Raw genomic sequence first — 21,941 nt, 5'->3', positions numbered from 1 at the left:
GATAAAACAATTCATAATAAACTTCATGTCTAAAACAAGATATGAGATTTCAATCAAATTTTACCATAAATTGTATTGGGATAAAACAAGAACAAATATAAGCAATTGAATTAACAAGATATGAGATTTTAATCTGTATGTAAATTCATGTCTCATGTTTCATCAAATTGGATTTAGTTTTTGCGAATAATATTATTTTAAAATCTTTTTTGATGAAGTAAATAGAGGTTTAGAAGAAACTTTTGAGTGATTTATAATAAAATATGCCATGGTTGTTTGAATATTTTTCTTAACAATTTCTCTGTGTTTATATTATTTTTGCATCTTTCCATGTAACTTAGTATTAACATTGCTGGTCTGGATGAAATAGAGTTTCTCGCTGGAAAGATCAAGTCAGAAGGAATGTTACATGGTGTCACCCAGAGAGTTCATCATTGTATGAAGTGTAACACACATAACCCGTATACGTCTCGATATACGAGTTAAAGATATAACATCAACTTCACAAATATTTACTGAACATAAAGGCTTAAAATCTCGATTCTTTTTTAAAACTTTCACTATTTCAACTAATTTTTTATCTTAATCGTATAAAATCAAAAATAAATGTTTAATCATTGAAAACGAATCCGATTTCATTTAGTAATTAGGTGGTTCAGTGATGATCATAACTATATAACACTGCCTAAATTTTTCTTAATTTAAAAACTATTTAAAACATAACATTAATATTATTCATTCATAAATATGATTATAACTAAATTAGTCAAAATTAAAATAATCCCAGTTTATTATTACATACCCATTTAAAATGAATCCGGTAAAGCAAATCAACAGATGTTATGTACACACCACTAATAAGTCAAAGATAATATGTCTTAATGATATTGTTGGTAGGTTTGATTTCCAAAAGATACTCAGAAAACTCCTCACTTCACATTCTTTTCTTTACTCGAACCTACGTATGAAAATCATCACATGGTAAGAAAAAGTTGGTGAGACAATATATAGCTAAAATGATATAAAACTTAAATTTCACAAAGTATTATAACCTAAAACTGTAATTTAAATAAAAACATTAAAACTTTCAAACTGAGCAATACAAATGGTTTTCCTCTTGAAAAACTGAAAATCATCATCTCATGATTTTATAAAAAATCATGTAAATCAACACCAAATATCATAAACAATTCATATTCTTATCTTTCATATATATTCAGAACTTTCATTTCGTTTTCATATTCATTTTCTTTCATATACTTCTCATAACTGTCATAATTTTATAGTTCAATATGTAAAAGAATGCAAGGTACGTGAGTCAAACGAGTGTGCACAATAAGCACTTCAGTGCTGTCATCGTAATCAGAATATGCACTCTAAGTGCATTCATATCATTTGCACCAACGATGCTACACATAATGTACACAAAGGTACCAGATCATAATCATAATCACTCCACCTCATGGCATGTTAATTCTACATGCGACTCTCAATGCAACATACAATGGGCTTCAGATCATGTCTTATTTGTTTCATAAACAATATTTCAAATTCAGAATCACTTTTACTCATCATTGTCAAAATAGAACATGGGCAGGTCATACCCTGAACGATCCATAAACTTGATACAAATATTATTAAAATAATATGTGTTTAGAATAGAAAACATACTTTAAATCATAAAATGTTTTCTTATCACAAGTCGTCCTCACTCAAAATAACTAAATAAATAAATTGCATTCACTTTGACATTTCTTTAATAAGTCAAAATATAAGTCTCACTAAGCTTTAGAGTCAATCCTTTGAGTTCAAATGCTTTAACTACATAATTTATCAAAATTTCATATTTTTGCAATTTGCACTACCTTCAAAGAAATATTATTATGTATTAATCTATATACTTAGAAATTATTTCTCTTGTACCAATGGAAACTAGATTCGAATACAAATCTAACCACATAAGACACTCCTTCTAATTACACTTGTACAATTTATAGTGAATTTTCAAAGTTGACTTGCTGAAACTGTTTTGAGCAGAATATGCCGCTCTGTTTTCTGACATATCCTCAATTAAAAATTCATATCTTTTTGCAAACTCATCAAAATTAGTAGCCCATTTCTTTTAAACAAAACTAAACTGGTATACAAATCCAACGGAATAAAATTCATTCTCTAATCAATTCTGTATAATTTATGGTGAATTTCTAAACTTATTGTTTGAATCATAAATTCCTAGATAATTGTCCCTAATAAGCATCCTTAGTTAATTCCATAATTTTATTACTTATCAAATGAACATATAGACTTGAACCAAAAATAAGATAACATTAGGAGTCATATCTTGTTGTAGTAGCTTTGACACAGGCTCATCGCAAGTCAATGTCCTTTCGATAACATAAGTATAAATTAAATGTGCACTCACATTTGCCTCACTATCAAACCTTCTCCACGATAATCTTCTCAATCCCACACTTTTTCCTTTCCTTTTGAGTTACTTGGATCACTAGTTTTATTGTGGTCTAACAATCTCATAAAATAACATAAAATATTTAAACTATAAGTTAGTATCGAACTAACATAATCTAACCTTAAATATAAAATTTGATAGAAATAAATTCGATACTTAAATCGATATAAAACTAAATCGTACTTCCATCGTAATTTCAAACTTCTCAAAATATTTATTTAATTCCATAAATATTTATTTCCACCGTCATCAACCCTTCAACTTTTTCTAATTACAAAATCAAGCCACTAATAATGAGTTCTTTCTAGAATTCACCTTAACTTTTCCATTAAATTCATAATAGCCCTTCACCATTATGATCATTTCATATAAATTTCTAAAATTCCCAGTATCTTAATAGAATATTCAAATCAACACTTAAACATTTCAAAAGCTTGCAATTTCATCCTAAACTTTCATAGGGTTTTTGAATTCAACCACCAACCTTATAAACTTGCAATTTAATCCCAACTCAATGATTTAAACTCAAAAATCAACATGCTATTAAAATTTCCAGAATTTTACTATTTTACCCAAACAATACATTCACATTTAAAAACTTTCAATCAAGTCCCTATAATTCTAGGATCTTTCGAATTCCACCCTCAAGTTTTACTAAATTTGAAATTTGATTCCAATCAACTTTCTAAACTTAAAATTCCAGCATTTCAATGTTAAAAATTAACATTGGAATACCCCAAATATCACATTCTTGCAATAATATCTCACAATTCTCAAAACTTGTATATTAGCCCTTTTTACTATCTCAATCTTCCAAATTGATCTCCTAAACACATAGAACACTTCTAATATCATTTCTAGACCATAGGAAAATTTTCAATATTTTCCCCCTAATTTTCCCTTTATGGCCGAATATAACAAGTCTTCTAGGGCTTGATTTCCATTCAACTTCAAGCATGAATTCAACTTCCTAACATCAAATTCATGCTCTTCTAATCATCACAACTTCAAATTACATCAAAATCAACCAATATCATAAAATCCTAATCATGGTTGTAGCTCTACACATGATTTTAATTATCTTCCATGTCTTAGAATTAATCTCCAACCTCAAAAACATAATAATCTTTCATCAATTCTTTAAAATCCATAAACCCTACATAAACACTAACTTTCGATCTCAACATATAAGCATCTTCACCTTGTAATATTTATATCAAATGATAAAGAATTTCATGTAGATTAATTCTCTATTTCACAACTTAGTCCAAAAATCAATCATGTAAACTTAAAAATCAAAACAAAAATCCTTGCCCTTTTGCAATGGAGCTCACGGCCAAGAGAGAGTTTGAAGCTGAAAATTTGTTTCTCTTGAATATTCTAGTAATATTTAATCTTACACTTGGCTTTCAAATCAATATAATTGAATTTAAAAATTAATTATTGAGAAATTTCATTTCTACCATTAATAAAACTTGAAAATTACTAAATGACATTGTATTATCCTCCATTAAAATATTCTTTAGTTAAATATGAATCAACTTGGTGTTGCCTTTTTACTTTGACCATGCAATTTTCAAAAATTGTATTAGTCATTAAATTTCCACTGTTCGGTCTAAAATCTGAAAAATCACACTGATCTAAACAAAATTTCTCTGACCTAAAATATGGAAATAATATTTCCAACACATATCTAGCATCTTTCAAATTTTCGTGAAATTTCGGTTCGATCCGATTATCTGATTTCCATACTGAATTTTATCGCTTTATAGCTTTTAACACAAATCTTGTACAAAAAATCTGACAAAAATTCTTGTTTTAGGTCAACTTTTTCATTTACAGGATAAAATATATAAATTTTCCAAAATTACACTTTTGATCCCTAAACTTTTACAAAGTTTATACTTTAGCCACTAAACTTTCAAAGCTTATATTTTAGTCACTAGCCAAAATTTGAGGTATTACATGGAGTAACCTCCCATTTTATTGGACATGAATTTCTATACCCGAATCTAGGTATCACTCTCCTCCTTCCCATGGGATTTTAATTTCTGAGCAATTATGTTATCAAGGACGGACACAAAATTTTATATTATCAAATTTTAGAGAGACGAAAATCATATTATCAATAAAATATGAATGTTGGGCAATCAAGAAGGGTCACGTAAGGAGGATGGAGGCCGCAGAAATGAGAATGCTTCGATGGATATGTGGTAGGACTCTGTGGGATATGACACCAAACTCTGCAATTAGGATGTCCTTGGGGGTGGTGCCTGTATCCAAAAAATTGAGAGAGGGAAGACTAAGGTGGTTTGGGAATGTCCTTAGGCGACAACCGTCGGATGCGGTCAGGAGGGTAGAGTCGATTACAGTCAACGGTGCCAGAAGGAGATGACGACCAATGAGGAAGTGGGTAGACTGCTTGAGATCTGATTTGAAGGATTTAGCCCTTACTGAGGACATGACCTCTGATAGGAAAGTATGGAGACTTAAGACCAGGGTAGTCGAGTAGTGTGGTTCACAGCCATATGGTGCAGCATTTATGTCTTCTTTTTTAATGTCTTTGTAGTAATTTCCATGACTTCTACTTTTTATACGCTTCTGTCATTGGAATTTATGAAGGCTTACAACTAGGGTAGCGGAGTAGTGCTGCCTTAGTTTAGGTTTTTAACCGATTTGACTTTATTCCTTCTAGTAGCTTGTTATCGCTGACTTCTGGTTATCCTTCTCTTTATATTTCCTCTTTTTAAATTTAGCTGGGACTTACGTTTCTGTCTATATGTAGAGATTTTTACGCAGGAATTTATTTGCAGGGATTACTTCCCAGTACAGACGCGCATATGAAGACTGCATATGAAGACTGTTCAATTATGTATTTATTTATTTATTTATTTATGAATTGCATTTTATCTTTATTTTTAATTTTCTTAGTGCTGGAGGTCTTCCACGGAAGCTGCTCTCAACTTGGCGTTGGGGGCAGCCTACTACCCTACCTCCCCCCTTACCCTATTGTATATGGGAATAGGGTTTTGTTGTTGTTGTTGTTATTGTTTTTGTTGTTTCTATTATAGTTGTTAACATGTAATACATTTTGATGTTGCTTAAAATAGGTTCAAAGAGATATCTAAACTTTTGAGTAATTCTTAGTTTGAAATCGGTGGGAAGATCAGTATCTCCATGCTTTCACCATTAACGCTGTACAAGGCTTACCTTGTTTACAAAGTGCATGACGCTTACGGGTTCAAAATCTATCTTGTACAGCTTAGTGTTGGATTTACTGGCGGTCAACGGAGTAAGACAACTACGTATTTAGACCCACAAAGAAGACGAAAACTACAGTGTTGGCAGATTAAAGTATACAAACTACCTACCCAGCGACGATGATCGGCTCCCAAATGCCAGAATAGACGGGTGGTTAGAGGTGGAGTTAGGGAGTTCTTCCATGAGGGATGCCTTGGATTTGGAAATGAGAGCTTTGGAGAATGACGACATTATCCGGAAAAGTGGTCTTATTCTCCAAGGGATCGAGATCAGGGCCATCACGCCTAATCTATATTAGACCGGACTCATGACCATAAATTTAAATTGCAGTCATGATTTTAATTGCATTATGTTTATTGCAATTTGCATACATAATGAGTGTTATTATGTGTATCGCAATCATGCCATAATTGCTTCGGATGACACCAAACCCGTTATATAATGACCATGGGCATATTTAAGCCTAGGTCTACCTAGGCCATGGCCCAACCCATGCCCAATAAAATGGTAAATTACTTATTTAATCACCCACTTCTTAATTAGTTTTTTTTCAGTCACTCATTTATTATTTATTTTAAATCACACTTAATGTTATGTATTAGTCACTTGTTTTAAAAAATTAGCAGTGATGTTGACGTGCTATCATAAGATATTGGCATATAAAGATTGAAAAATAATTAGAAAAATGACATTGCTCACCTTATAAAATTCCACTCACTAGAATTTTTAAGGAACCTATATCTTCCGCCATAAGTCTTCAAACCAATTATGATGTATAGGTAAAACCTTTAACGGATCCACGTAACCCACCAGAGTGAAATCTAAGATTTGATTATCATATTTGTTCAACCTATGAACTTACGAATAACCATTATTATCTTATATCTAATATCACCGGCTAGGATCACTATAAGTGGCTCTCAACCACAAATTGAGAGAGAACTTTTTTTTAAAATGTTAGTAGACCCCAATTTAACATAATTAATAATAACAAATAAATAAATTTCAGAGAATGCACATGTCTAATTTTAAGATTTACTCCTAACTGTTAACATAATTATTAATAATAAATGAATAAATGACTAACTTGGAGTGTTCCATGTGACAATAACAAAAGAAATTGAAGAAGTTAGGAAAAGTTAAAGAGTACCATCTTTGCACGTGCATGTGCACGTTCTCCTATTTATTATCCACTAAAACCAAATTTCAGATCGAGAAAATGTCAAATTTTTTCAAAAATATGTTGCAAAAATTATATATGCATTTTATACATATAAATTAATGATTAAATTGATTTCATGAATCAATTTAATTAAAAATATTTAAAATAATTTTATTTTAAAGGGTAACTAGTATTATTATAAAATTATTTTTATCTTTTATCTTTTTATATTTTTTAAATAAAATAATTTAAAATTATTATTTAAGAATTGAGTTGAAAACCAATGTGTTTATATAAAATCTCCTGCTACTTAATAATAATTATTTGTTAAAATGTTTTTAAATGTGTTTTTAACATAATATATATATCCATAGTAACAAAATTTAGCATAAAAATGATAATTACTATGAAATAACTTCATATAGTCGATCACATTAAATACTTTCAGTGGTAAAAAGAAATATTGTCTTTTCTAGATGTCCTAGTTCGAGTAACTGCATCCACATAGTATATGTGTATTGTCAATTGATTAAGAAAATTCTAAATAGATACTATCTTATAATCACCCTAGATTATTAAAAAAAACTCCATAAAGTTCTAATTCAAATCCTGTAAAAAAATAAAGTAATTTTTTGAGTGGGGGAAAACTTCGAATCCTAGATGTTATGAGTTCGAGTAATTGCATCTATATATATATATATATATATATATATATATATATATATATTGTCAGTTAATTAATAAAATTTTAAATAAATATTACCTCGTAGTCCACTCGATTATAAAAAAAACTTCATATAGTTCAAATTCAATTCCTCTATAAAAGAAAGCCTTTCGGCTGTCAACAGGGGCATGAGCTTCAATTCTTCCCACCAAAATCTCGCGATTCCAACCCCATTGTTCAGCCTCCTCCAGAAGTTTTTGAAGCTGGAATTGTCGAATGGAGGACGTCACTTGTGGGTCAATTCCTTGGGGTTGCACCCAATTTCACTACTATGCAGAGGATGATAGAGAATCTGTGGAATAACCCAACAAAGGGGATTCGTGTCCAGGTGAGTTTTGCAGGTAGTAACTTATATCTATACACTTTTAATTTTGATTCTGCAAGAAACTGGGTTATAGAAAATGGTCCTGACACATTTTAAACAAGTCTCTAATCTTTCTCGTATTCCCTTATGGGTTCATCTGTATAATGTCCCGCTTGAATTATTTTCAAGAGAGGGTTTAAGTTATATTACTAGTGCAATAGGAATCCCTCTGTCGATGGATTCAATCACAGCCTCAAAGACACTATTAGAATTTGCTAAAATCTGTGTGGAGGTAGGAGTAAGGGGTGAAATTCCTAAAACTATTGATGTGATCCTTGCTAATGGCCAATCTACTAGTGTTTACGTTGAAGTACCTTGGTTTCCTTACAATTGTAAAAGATGCAATACTTTTGATCACAATGATAAATGATGCTTGGTTAAAGCTTCTGGTGTTTCTAATCCTTCTCAAGTTTGGAGAAATAAAGGAGATTCTCTTCCTGTAGCTCTTAACAACCTTCCTGCTACTAATGGTTCTTCTCAAAACACTTTTCAAACTGATCCTACAAAAGATTATGATTCTTCTAAGGAACCATTTAATCTCTCATTCCTCTTAATGAATCTTCAGCCACTGAAGATCCCTCTTCATCCTCCTCGGTTCTAGTAGGGGTTCTCACTACTCAAATTATTTATGACTCTTGTAAAGAACCACCATGTCTTTCTTTGTGCCACTCGGACACTATTGTTGTGAATGATCATTCTACATCCTTACTTGCACATCAGAGGTACCTTTACCTATCAATGATAATGGCTCTCCTGATGTAGGTCTTCTTTCTCATTCACCTTCTGTAATAGGTATGAAATCTGTTTCACTTCCTAAAAGAGGCAGAGAAAGACCTGTTAAGATTAAACCAAAGAATGCTCTCAAAGGATCCTCTAACAGATTTGAGGTCCTAAGTACTGTTGATGAAACCTTTTCCTCCATGGAGGATCTCAATAAAAAAAACCAAGGTTTGCTTCTCTGGGTGTAGCTTTACTGATCAAAGACCTCAAAAACAAAAAGAAAAAACATCTTATTAAAGCTAAAAGTCTTTCAGAAAGTGTAAATGGGGGTGATTTGGGCTCCTCTTCCCAATGATCATCAGTTTCTGGAATGTCAGAGGATTTAACAATCCTCAAAAACAAAATAAAGTTCTGCAAAAAGCTATTCTTTATAAAATTGATGTTCTATGTCTGATTGAGACTAGAGTTAAATCTGATAAGTTTGAAGACTTATTTAATTCTAAGTTTAGCAACTGGAATTGCTTCACTATATGATTATGCATCCAATGGAAGAATTTGGTTTCTTTGGACTAAAGGCCTTAATATATATTTCTGCCATGCTACTGCCCAAAGTATCTATGTCAAAGGTCTTTCTCAGGGTCAACTTTTTTATATTATTGTAATCTATGGTAGCAATGATGGTTCCCAAAGAAGGCTTTTATGGCAACACTTAAAAGACCTTGATTCTAATTTTGGTTATTTTCCCTGGATCCTTGGAGGTGATTTTAACATTATCCTTCACTCTTCAGAAAGCTCTGACCATGACATTATTGGTTCATTTGTTTCCACTGATATGAAAGATTTCCAAGATACAATCCATGCCCTTCTCTTTTAGGATCACCATTTCTTTGGACCTACCTTCACTTGGAGCAATAAACAAAAAGAATCATTTCTTTAAAAACTCTTTTGTGGAATTTGTTAATTGTTAATTGTAATTGTAATTGGATCACAACTTTAAAATCTCTTTTGTGGAATTTGTAGCCCCTGGGCCCTTTGATCATTGCATGACCATTGTATGGCTTTACAAGGATTCTCCTGCTAATCACCCTAAACCCTTCAAATTTTTAATTTCTGGACCAAACATCCAAATTTTCTTAATGAAGTTCATAACTCTTGGCAGCAACCTATCCATGGTAACCTTATGTTGTCTCTGTTTCTCAAGCTTAAAAGACTGAAAACTAGTTTGAAGACTTTAAACAAAGAATGTTTTAATAATATCTCCACAAGGGTCAAGCAAAAGAAAGTTGAACTTGAACAATTTCAACTCTCTACTCCACACAGAACTAGTTCCATTGACACTGAACTTAAAATTTGGATTGAATTGCCAGCCCTTGAAGCAGCAGAAAATCAGTTTTTAAAATAGAAAGCCAAAGTTCAATGGCTTAAGGAGGGTGATAAATGCACTAAATTCTTTCATTTTGTCATTGCTTCCAAGAACAAAAGAGATACAATAAGAGTCTTAAAGAATGAACAAGCCAGTAGACTTGAGTCTTTTGATGATAGTTCCTCTGAAATCATTCTTTACTTCAAAAATCTTTTAGGGAATGATGACCCTCAAGTCAGAGACAGTGGCCTTCAATCTTTTAAAAACCTTCTTCAGTATAATCTGCCTCCTGAAAATTCTGCAGAATTGGATAAAGACATCACTTCTAAGGAAATTAAAGAATCTATTTTTAGTCAAGGTAATAACTAGGCACCTGGTCCAGACAATTTTACCCCTTTCTTCTTTAAATTTTGTTGGCAAGTGGTTGGTGAGGATGTCATTAAAGCAGTTAAATATTTCTTTGCCAATTCCTCTATTCTTCCAGCCTTTAACTCAACCATTATTGCCTTGGTCCCAAATATTTCCAATCCTAGAAAGGTTAAAGATTATAGACCAATATCTTACTGCACTATCATTTATAAATCTATTACCAAGATTTTGGTTAAAAGATTGACCACTATTCTGCCTAGAATCATTACTCTTGACCAAACTGCCTTTTTCAAAGGTAGAAATATCATTGACGACACTCTTCTTGCTCAAGAACTTGTCAAGGGCTATGGAAAGAAAAACATTTCTCCAAGATATGCCATTAAAATTGATCTCCAAAAAAGCTTTTGATTCTATTCATTGGGGGTTCATTTCTTCTATTCTTGAAGTCATAAATATGCCTTCTAAATTCTATGCTTGGATTAAAGTTTGTTTCACTCAAGCTAGATACTCTATCTCTCTTAATGGTTCTTTGATAGGTTATTTCAAAGGTGAAAGAGGCCTAAGACAAAGTGATCCCCTATCACCTATCCTCTTTGTTTTTGCTATGAACATCCTTTCTAATCTCTTTAACCCTGCTGCTGCCAAAGGCTTATTTGGATATCATCCAAAATGAAAAAAACTTGGACTCACTCATTTAACCTTTGCAGATGACCTCCTCATTTTCTGTAAAGGAAACTTAGAATCAGTCATTGGAGTTACCTCTGTCCTTAACAAATTCTATGAAATGTTAGGACTTCAGCTTAATGCAGCCAAATCTGATCTCTTTGCTGCTGGAATTTCCCCAAGGAACCTTCATAATATCATTAATTCTACTGGATTCAAGAATGGTCTTCTTCCAATGAGATACATTGGGGTTCCACTTGTCACCAAAAAACTAACTGCTAAAGATTGTACTCCTCTTATTGACAAAATCAGATTAAGAATTCATCAATGGTCTGGGAAACATCTTAGTTATGCAGGAAGACTTGAACTTGTCAAAACTGACCTCCAAAGTATAACTAATTTCTGGTGCAGACAATTTCTGCTTCCTTAAGCTGTTATCAACAAAATTAACCAGCTATGTTCTAGATTCTTATGGAAAGGCACCAACTCTGCTGCTAATGGTTCAAGAGTAAGTTGGGGCAACATTTGTTGTCCCAAATCTGAAGATGGGCTGGGACTTAAAGATTCAAAAACCTGGAATAAAGTCTGCATATCTCAGCTTATTCGTAACATTCTTACTGGTGAATGATCCTTATGGATTGCTTGGATTTATAACTATGTTATTAAATCAAGGGATTTCTTTCAGCTGCCTACCAATGCTACTTACAATTATTGTTTTAACAGGCTGTTAAACATGAAAGTTGAGGCCATCCCTATTCTCAATGCAGGAGCTACTAAAAGCAACGATATATGGGATGAGATTCGTACCAAAAAGGAAAAAGTTCCTTGGCATAAACTTATCTAGTTTCCCCTCCATGTTCCAAAATTCAGTATCATCACTTGGATGACAATTCTTCATAGACTTCCCACTCGGGAAAGACTCATTCGAATGGGGATAACCACTGAAGGTTCTTGTACCTTATACAACGAGGGCCTTGAAATAAGAAACCACATATTTGTTGATTGTGCTATGGTTTATTCTCTTTGGAATAGAATTCTGCATCTTTCACTCTTAACCAAGCCTCATATGCCTTGGGATATCAAGCTTGCTTGGGCTATTTCTTGTTGGAAAGGTAAATCTCTTCTTTCATCTATTTTGAAGATTGCTTGGAGCTCTTTCATCTATTTTGTTTGGGAAGAAAGAAATGGACGCCTATTCCAAGTAAGAGCTAGAACTATGGATGACTTGCTCATTGCTATTAAGGAGATTGTTGGTTCTCAACTTAGGAATAGAGAACTAAATAGGCTTGATTTTGTTAATATGCAACTTTGTACCAATTGGGGTATAGGCTAACCATTCTTTTGTTGTAATTAGCTTTCTTTGATCCTTGATTGTGTTGTAATGTACTTTCTCTTATTTGGATAATGAAAATTTTACTTATCCAAAAAAAAAAAGATTAAAAGGGTAGAGTTTGTGTGAGCACGAGTAGACCGACCACGTTGGTGAGTCACCTTCTCAATAAATTTTAGGGTAAATTACAAAATTAATAACTAACTTTATTATCTCTCCTATTTCACTCACTATACTTTGAATCATTTCAATTTCCTCACTTAATACATTAGGTTTTTTGTCTCGACCGTTAAATAGTTAACGGCTTTAAAATGGTCAGTTATATAGATGCAAAACGATGTCGTTTTGGTTAAAATTTTAGTTTTTTTAAAAATGATGTCGATTTTAACGTCATTAACTGTTTAATGTTGGAGTGATTAAAATAGGAGAAATATAGAGTAAAGTTCAGTGATAAAAAACTCAATATATTAAGTTTAGTGAGTAAATTGAAAACTTTTAAAGTTCAGTGAGTAAAATAGGAGAGAGTAAAATTTGATGATGAAATTTGTAATTTGCTCAAAAATTTAACGACCATTTATATATTTAATTAGGGTTTTCAACCCAAGTTTTATCTATTTTCTTTGTATCGTTGCTAGTTAATTTTCTTTTTTATCGTTGTGATTGATGGCGACGCCGATGCTAACTTTAGTATTTGTCATCGACAATCGGTCTCATTATTTTCTTTTATTTTATAATATTGTATCTTTATTTTTTTAATAACTTTACCTTATCTCTATCTTTTTGCATGTTTGCGATAGTTTAACTGTTGTTTTCGTTTATTATTATTTTCAGGGGTGAAATACACATCGCCACGTCTGATTAAAATGTTTCTTATTTGTTATCATGTTGATCACCTTGCTTTAGTCCCTCGGATTAGATTTAGATATGCGATTTGTGTTCATGGATAATTTTCTCACGTTATTTGGTTTTGGTTTACGGTTTGTTGGTGGTCTTTCAATAACTTGATACATTTTGTGGTTTGTCTGTTGATGTAGTCAAATATGTTAGTGTCTACATTTTATTCGAATTTATTTAGTTAAATTTTTTAACATTTTCTTTGTATGGTCTTAAGTGATTAATTTATTGTGTTAATGATTGTAAGAAAATATTTTTATTATGCGTTTAGTTTACGATTATCTAACCTTCACTAAAATTTCTTTCAATATTTTTATTTTTAATAAAAGTAGTGATTTTTATTTTATAAAAGATAAATAAATTGAATGATCATTTATAATTTTTAAAAATTTAATAACTAAAATAATCATTTAAATACAATTAAGTGATTTAGGATATATTTTATCCTAATAAACAAAAGCTCCTTTTAGGGATTGATTGCCACGCCTCATCTTTCAATTTGTAATTAATTTATAAAAAAAAAAGTCAATGACTTAACCGCTAAGTTTAGCGCTTCCCCCTACCCTGTTTTCCTATGTTATATATATATATATAATTTACATATTCCAATCAATCCGTGGTTTCTGAAATGGAAGGAGAAGGGAAGGGAGAGGTTGGGTGTTGCAGTTTCAATCTGAATGCTCTCCCGCAAGATTGTATCGCCGTCATCATTTCCTTTACTTCGCCTCGAGATGCCTGTAGATTGTCACTTGTTTCAACCACCTTTAAATCGGTCGCCGATTCCGATGCTGTTTGGGAATCCTTCTTTCCGTCCAGATACCATGATTTGATCCCCTCGCCGCTCTCTTTCCCTTCCAAGAAACAGCTTTGTCTCAGCCTCTGTGAAAACCCTGTACTCATCCATGGTGGACGAATGGTAGTTTCATCCTTTCACTATCTACGCTTAATTCTTTTTAATTGTAACTAAGAATTCCGTTGCGTTGTTATGTGATTTAACTTCCTTTTGGGATGTACAAGTTAAAAATTTGGAGATTTGAAGGTTGAAATTTGGATGCATCATATTCGGAAAGCAAAATCATTGTGATTTTGATTTTTGCCTTCTAATTTCTGATATCTGAAAGTGTATTGGGATAAAACATTATCAAATTTAAGTGATTGAATTAACAAGATATGAGATTTCAATTTGTATGTAAACTTATGTCTCATGCTTGTTCTTATTTCATCAAATTGGATTTAGTTTTTGATGAAGTCTTAGAAGAAATTTTGAGTGAATAATAATAAAATATGCCATGGCTTTGCTGCTTGAATATTTTTCTTAACAATGGTGGTTTGGATGAAACAGAGTTTGTCGCTGGAAAGATCGAGTGGGAAGAAATGTTACATGGTGTCTCCCAGGGAGCTCCACATCGTATGGAGCGACACACCATCTTATTGGACATGGATTTCTATACCCGAGTCCAGGTATCACTCCAATGCTTCTAGGAATGTTAATTTGGATACTTCATGTTTCTTCAATTGGACTCAGATATGCATGATTATATTTGGATTTAATACAAAAACTATATGAATTCGAATTCAAATATTACAAAAGTTACAAATATTTTATCCATTTGGTTGTTTCCTAGGATTCAAAGTTTCTAACATAACTTCAATTAGAGGTGTCAAACAAGTTGTTTGAATCGGGTTTGGGTTGAATTATTTCGGGTTGTATTAGTTCTTTGGTTCAGGTTGATTCAGGCCAAGATCCAATCTGGTTTGGATTTAGTTTGGGTCTATGGTAAGTCGGGTCGGGTCATTTTTGGGTGTCAATTTGAATTGGATTACTTTTGATTTGTGTTATTTTCGATTTGGATTACTTTCAATTCGGATTATTTTCAGTTGGATCTGTATCGGTCCAATTAAAATTCGGGCCAGTTTCGGGTTAGGTAAAACGATTCAAATAATCGGATTCAAATCAAGTTTGTCATATCTAACTTTAATGGATGAGAGTTGCAGTACACTTTTACTCTTTCTAGCAATTCTTCTCTATTGTTGTTGTCAACATGTAAAACATTTTGATGTTAAAATAGGTTCAAAGAGATACCGGAGCTTCTGAGTGTTTGTTGGTTTGAGATCCGTGGGAAGATCAGTATCTCCATGCTTTCACCCTTGACGTTGTACAAGGCTTACCTTGTGTACAAAATGCACGACATTTACGGATTCGAATTCTACCCTGCACAACTTAGTGTTGGATTTGCCGGCGGTGAAGTTAGAGAGAGAGCTTCTTATTTGGACCCTGAAAGAGGACCGAGACTACATGATTGGCAGATTGAAGAAGACCAACTGCCTACACCCAGGTATGATGATCAACTCCCAAAGACTAGACCAGACGGGTGGCTGGAGGTGGAGCTGGGGGAGCTCTTCAATGAGGGATGCATTGATGAGGGGAATCTGGAAATGAGTGTTTTGGAGATCAAGGGAGGTCATTGGAAGGGTGGTCTCATTATCCAAGGGATTGAGATCAGGGCCATCACTCCTAATCTACCACTATGAGCTCTACCATTTGGACCAGGTTGCGGTTACGTTTTTAGTTGCAGGTTAAGAATTATGATTGAGACCCTTAATAACGATTTCAGAAGGCATCAAACCCGCTATACAACGACCACTATTCCGATAACATTATTTAAATCCATTCTCCTAAGTGGTAATTTTAAATTGGTCTTGGAAAGTCTTACTTTTGATCTTCTGATTAATGGGTGTTTACTGTTTAGTGTACGTTCCTTCTTTTTATTTCATTTTTTCAAACAATGTCGTGTGTATTTTTTTGGAGGGTTAGAAAGCGAAAGCCCTATCCTGGGTCTCAGATAATTGTATTAAAGTTTGGCATGATAAAATTAGGGTGTTCAATCGGTCGGTTCCGTTAATCGACTAAACCAAATAAAATTTCGTTAACTGATTTTTTAACCGTTAGTTGAATTGAATTTTTTTCGAAAATAATTAATCGAATTAAATAAAGTTCTGTTAATCGATCGGTTTAACTGAATTAACAGAAATTTGAAATAATATATTATATATTAATTATTTAATATTTTTGGTTAATTTGGTCGATTAACTTGGTTAATTCAATCGATTAATTCGGTTAAAACTAAAATTTAAACACTTTTAAAGCTATAAATAATATATTAAATATTTAAAAGTTTTGGTTAATTAATCGAATTCGAACCAAATTAATTGATAACCAAATTTATTAATCGTGAACTGGTCAAATTTAAATTAACCGATCGATTAACTGAAAAAAATTTGGTTCGATCGATTTAATCGATTACTTGAAATGTTAATTAAGGTATTATTTAAAAATGTTGTCGATTTAAACAATGTAATACGCACATATATGTGTGTTTAGATCTAGATTACTATATTTTTATTCTCTTTTAATTTTCTTCTATTAAAATTTTAATAAAATTATTGACGTAATCATTTTTAAATAATACGATAACAATGTCGTTTTTAATATTTACATAATTAGCTAATTTAATCAGATTTTTTTTATAATTTAACAAGTTCAGAAATCGACTAATTTGGTAATTTTTGAAAAGTACGATGAAAATATGATTTTGAAAATTACTTTTAGACTATCAGGCATAAGAATCTTAATTTTTACCAATGCTTTAAAACAAATGGTAAATTATACATTTAATATTTTAATTATCTTTTTTTTGTTTTATTTAGTCATTTAATTATTTTTTAAAATCATATTTATTGTTATAATTTAGTTATAATTTAGTTATTCATCACTACAAAATTAATAATGATATTGATGTGTCACCATAAGATAAAATCACATCATTATTGAGTTCTTTTAAAAAATATATATATCACTTCAATAGTTTTGTTAATTTTTCAAAGCTATAACAAATAACGCTTAAAGTATAATATCTTTTCTATTCAAGTATCTAAAGTAATTTTTTATCAAAATGAGTACTTAAAATTATCTTTTTGGTCAAAATAGGTAATTAAAATATTTTTTTTCTCAAAATAGAAATCTAAAATATTCAATTTTTTCATCCTAGTACCTAAAATATTTTTTAATCAATGTTACATGTCAGTTTTTTTACAACTTAGATGAAAAAGTTTAAATAATTTAGGTATCTATTTTGATATAGAATATTTTAGGTATCTATTTTGACTAAAAGATAATTTTAAGTATTTATTTGAAAAAAAAATATTTTAAGTATTTAAATAAAAAATAAAATATACTATAAGTATTTATTTATGATATAAGCGATCTTTTAACGATATATGACAAAATAAAATTATAATATTAAATATGATTTAAAAAATAATAATTAGATGATTGAAATTAAACAAAAATAATAATTTAAATACTAAAGAAAAGAATTTGGAGTCGAAAACAATTAAAGGGGTAAAGGGCGAGAAAAATTGAAAAATCACCATTTCAGAGTCTGAGTTATGGCCACAGCTCTGCCATCTACGACATGGCACGCAATAAAGCTTCAACCGCAGCCTCGTCTCCTTCACCGTCGGCGCCCCTTATTTGTCCGATCCTTTAGGAGGAGCGACTTCGACGCCTTCACTCGCCGCATGGCCTCCGGTGAGGCCTTGAAGGACGCCTGGAGAACCGCCAACGACGGCTTCGAGCAATTCGTTTTCGAAACTAAAAAGAACGCTGAACGCTTAGACCGCCAGTACTCCTTTTCCCGCCAACTATCCTCCGCCGTCCAATCTGCTACGGACCGTGCTCGTGAGATTGACCGGGAGTTCGAGATAAGACTACGTTGGCGGACATTTTCTATGGATTTTAGCAGAAATTGGCCTAGGGTTGGTGTTTTTTTAAATTTAATTTACTTTTTCTCTTGGAATTTATATACTTGCAATACTTATTGGGGGTTTTATTGATATGTTTGCAGTACAGGAAGCAGCTGAATGATTTGTTGGATACTCCGTTGGGAAGAAGTTCTGCTGTAAGCAACATTTGGCCTAGTTTCAGTTACATTGCGTTTCTAATTCTGAAATAATTTTTTTCATACAGTAAAAGAAGTAAATTGCGATATGTTCTAACTGATTAAATGCTTAATTTTCTACGATGCGAAGTAAAATCTTGTATTTTACTATCTATGAAAGTTGAATCTTAGAGTTTTAGTTTTTCAAAAATATTACAATTTAGACTTCTAAATGCTCAATTGGGTTTTGAAAGAAGGAAACCAAAGAAGAAGAATAAAGAATTAGACAAAGCTAGCAAATGTTTTATATATATATATGTATGTTGGTTGGACTCTTAATTTTTGTTGAAGTACCCATTTCTGATACATAGATAAGGGAATATAACCTTCAAGAATTCTCCAAATACATGAAAAACTTAAAAAATCTGACTGTACCCGCATGAGACACATGCCTGTCTTTGACATGCACCCTGGAGTCCTAGTAACATAGATGCTGACATAACTTATGTTCATGCATCCCCTGTTCCATGTCTGTTATGTTTATCTGGTTTAAAAACAATTATATTGTGAAAGAAGCTATTAACATTGGTAGCTGCAGGTGGTGGTTGTTAAATGTTAAATAATTGGTGAAGTTCAAAACTCTTGAGATGTGTAGTTTAAATTGCAAATATCCAATATCTTGTCTGTAACTAATTAAAAAGGATGGGACATTTACGTTGGTTAAGTAGCAGATATTCGACATCACTAGTCTTTGGTGTTTATAGCTGCCTGCACAGCAGTTAAGCTTCAACACCTATTTCAAGTTGCCTGTGATAGAAAATTTCATATGCCAAAGATGTTTGTTGCTTTCATTTTGGGGGTTCATGAGATAAGCCTATTATTTTATGTTGGGCCTATGTTTAAGGGTGAGTGTCATGTTATCTTTCTTGTCATGTCATGTCAGCTCTCTATCTGTTTGTGTAGTGGTCTTATATTAAAGTAATTGGCTATAGTCCCGATGCTTATGACTCTCATTCATCAATATCTTCTGCATTGGAATTAATCTTTCCAAGGTGTTTTCTTCAATGCAGAGAAAATTAGTCAAAATCCTTTGGATTTATTTTTATTTTTATGGGAAGTTCTAAAATCTAAATACTTTTTTGCTTGGGTTTGCTAGCTTATTTCTTTCAGGATAATAGAAGTTCTTTTATCTGTTTGCAGACAATTTTCTTCCTTTGGTTTGCATTATCTGGTTGGATGTTTCGATGCATAATATTTGCCACATGGATTCTGCCGTTTGCTGGACCGCTTCTCATTGGGACTGTTGCCAATAATCTTGTTATAAAGGTATCACTTATTTCTGTAAGATGACTCATGTAATGCAGGACAAAGGGAGGACTTGTGTAGCTTGTTTAGTTTTGATTACCTTTTTTTTTTACGTGTAAAGGTGATGCTAGGTGAGTTCTTTAACATGTGGATCTTTAGGATCCAAATTAAAGTTTTTCTTGGTTGTGATTCTTTAGGCTACTTTGTCTGTTACTCTGTAGCTGAACAAATATTTTACTTGCCATTCTGAATAACTGATGATTACAGTTGAAGCTGCTGTAATATGGTCCTTTAGTTGCAGAATGGTGATGATGAATGCTCGTGACTTCTTATGTCTCTTTCATTCTTGTTAACTATGAATTATAGACTACAATTTAGAAAAACTAGAAATTATAATTTTAAATGGAATAGTTAATGAAACAATGGTACTATGATAGAGTCCATCAAACATTGATATGTGTATAATAATTAAGCACATCCTTAATAGGCAGATCTTTATTCTATTAGCACATATTTATGTTGGTTTGGTTTCAGGGGGAGAAATAATTTGAAAAAAAAAAGAAAATGTAGATGGTAATTAGCCACTCTTTTACTCAGGATTCTAGATTCTTTAACCCTTTTATTAATCAAGTTACTTTATAAAACTTTCTTTGCTGTCCTCATCTTTCTATTTGTTTGCTTTCTTTTCAGTGGATTAGATTGAAAAGTTCTTGAATGTTGTTTTTCAAGGTTTTGAATGTATTCATGTAGAAATATGGAGCTTTTAGGGTATAAGATTGTGTTTTGTTTAGCAGAATGTAGCATTATCTTAAAGAACTTTTGACTTGTATATGGTTTTGTAAGGAAATAAAAAGTATTACCTTCTATGTTGACGTGCTTTGGAAGGGCTTGTGTTCTGAAATTATTTTATTACCTTCTATTAACTTGTAAAACATTATTTAAAATGGCTTACCAACCATTCCATGTTAAAATTTGGACAGGGTGCTTGTCCAGCTTGTAAGAGAGAGTTTGTTGGCTATAAAAACCAAATAATCCGATGTGCGAGCTGCGGAAACATTGTATGGCAATCCGAAGGAGGCTTCTTTCGCAGGGATAGCAAGGGCTCCAATTCAAGAAAGTCGGAGCCAGAAATTATCGATGTCGAGTTTGAGGATAAGTGACAAGATGTTGTCAAATTATACAAGTGATGTTTCACTTTTTTTATGGAGTCGAACGAGACTGGAATGCAGTTCTTGCTCATTTCGTCTGAGGTTTGGTTTCTTGAAAATCTCATGTAGCCATTAGCACCTGTACTGTATAGCATCTTTCTGGGTTGTAGTGTCTTTGTTTACAAGGAAACTTAGAGGATGGTAATAATTTGGTCATGGAAAATGTTCCATTTCATAAGCTATATAGGTTGTAGTTTTAAGTGTGAAATCCTAAGCTTATATTGGTTTGAAGTACGGGTGTTCATTTCCGGAGACAGGATATTATCCAATCCAAAATTTTGGATATCCAAAATTTCAATTACTAAAATTATGATCCGTATCTGATCTTAAGAAATCGGTTATCTGGATTCGAACTTAATACGTGATATAACAAAATTTTCATATTTAAATTTTATATTTTGTGATTTTATAAAAATAGACATTTAGGGTCGTTTGATTTTAGAAAATATAAGTTAGTTTCATTTCCATTTTCTTAAAATTTAAAAAATAGAAAATGTTGAATAAAACTTGTTTGGCTGTAAATTTGAAAAGAGAAAATAACCTCAGTGACCAAAAATTCCATATAATATACGATTTTAACCAACTTTTTTCGGATTTGCCAAAATGACCAACAAAATCGCAATGCGATCGCTAATTCGCAACGCGATCTCCATTATCGCAAATTCGCGTTGCATTTTCGCAATGCGATAGTTGAAAATCGCGTTGCGATGGTCTACAGTATCGTTGCGATTTTCCCAATTCGCAATGCGAATAAGTAAATCGCAACGCGAATTGGGAAATTCGCAATGCGAATAAGTAAATCGCAACGCGAATTGGGAAAATCGCAATGCGATACTGACTATCGCAATGCGATAATAAAAAATCGCAACGAGATACTTACTTTCGCAACACGATACTGACTTTCGCAACGCGATTTACTTAGCGCCATTCGTATTAACGCGTATTTTTTTTTTCAAATTCCAAACACGTATTTTTTCTTAATAAATCGGAAAATGAACCGTCCACAGTAATCGCAACTCATAACCTCAAACCCAAAAACACAACACTCAGTCCCATCTCCATCTCTCACTCTCTACGGCGAAATCCGTCCCCATCTCCGAAGATTTCCGTCCCCATCGCCGGCGAAATCCCTCACAACCATTCACAGTCAAAAATCCCTCACAATCATTCA

At 32.2% G+C, this 21,941-nt stretch overlaps 2 protein-coding genes and 1 long non-coding RNA gene across 3 annotated transcripts; 2 read left to right on the top strand and 1 right to left on the bottom strand.

Annotated features, from left to right (window-relative positions):
• Positions 1-319: 319 nt before the first annotated feature.
• Positions 320-14,770, bottom strand: LOC120165779. Its single transcript, XR_005519863.1, has 3 exons — positions 14,638-14,770; positions 12,371-12,378; positions 320-336 (listed from the first exon to the last, which is right to left on the bottom strand). It is a non-coding gene; the product is annotated as an uncharacterized LOC120165779 (long non-coding RNA).
• LOC120165778 (putative F-box protein PP2-B12) lies at positions 13,924-15,988 on the top strand. The gene is made up of 3 exons (XM_039175222.1): positions 13,924-14,233; positions 14,660-14,778; positions 15,387-15,988. The coding sequence occupies exons 1-3, from the start codon at positions 13,946-13,948 to the stop codon at positions 15,847-15,849; spliced, it is 870 nt and encodes a 289-aa protein (XP_039031153.1). The 5' UTR covers positions 13,924-13,945; the 3' UTR covers positions 15,850-15,988.
• Positions 15,989-17,733: 1,745 nt separating this feature from the next.
• LOC120165822 lies at positions 17,734-21,077 on the top strand. Its single transcript, XM_039175260.1, has 4 exons — positions 17,734-18,135; positions 18,225-18,278; positions 19,458-19,583; positions 20,543-21,077. The coding sequence occupies exons 1-4, from the start codon at positions 17,767-17,769 to the stop codon at positions 20,720-20,722; spliced, it is 729 nt and encodes a 242-aa protein (XP_039031191.1). The 5' UTR covers positions 17,734-17,766; the 3' UTR covers positions 20,723-21,077.
• The last annotated feature ends 864 nt before the right edge of the window (positions 21,078-21,941 follow it).

Source organism: Hibiscus syriacus, unplaced genomic scaffold (genome assembly GCF_006381635.1).
Source record: "Hibiscus syriacus cultivar Baekdansim isolate YM2019G1 unplaced genomic scaffold, ASM638163v2 tig00111614_pilon, whole genome shotgun sequence".
NCBI lineage: Eukaryota > Viridiplantae > Streptophyta > Magnoliopsida > Malvales > Malvaceae > Hibiscus > Hibiscus syriacus.
This window is presented reverse-complemented; position numbering and strand designations above follow the sequence as displayed.

Excerpts from the sequence above, each read along its gene's own strand:
- LOC120165778 (XM_039175222.1), top strand. The coding sequence starts at position 13,946 with ATGGAAGGAGAAGGGAAGGGAGAGGTTGGGTGTTGCAGTTTCAATCTG. Across the intron at positions 14,234-14,659 it reads TCATCCATGGTGGACGAATG|AGTTTGTCGCTGGAAAGATC; the intron begins GTAGTTTCATCC and ends TGGATGAAACAG. Across the intron at positions 14,779-15,386 it reads ATTTCTATACCCGAGTCCAG|GTTCAAAGAGATACCGGAGC; the intron begins GTATCACTCCAA and ends ATGTTAAAATAG.
- LOC120165822 (XM_039175260.1), top strand. The coding sequence starts at position 17,767 with ATGGCCACAGCTCTGCCATCTACGACATGGCACGCAATAAAGCTTCAA. Across the intron at positions 18,136-18,224 it reads TTAGCAGAAATTGGCCTAGG|TACAGGAAGCAGCTGAATGA; the intron begins GTTGGTGTTTTT and ends ATATGTTTGCAG. Across the intron at positions 18,279-19,457 it reads CGTTGGGAAGAAGTTCTGCT|ACAATTTTCTTCCTTTGGTT; the intron begins GTAAGCAACATT and ends ATCTGTTTGCAG.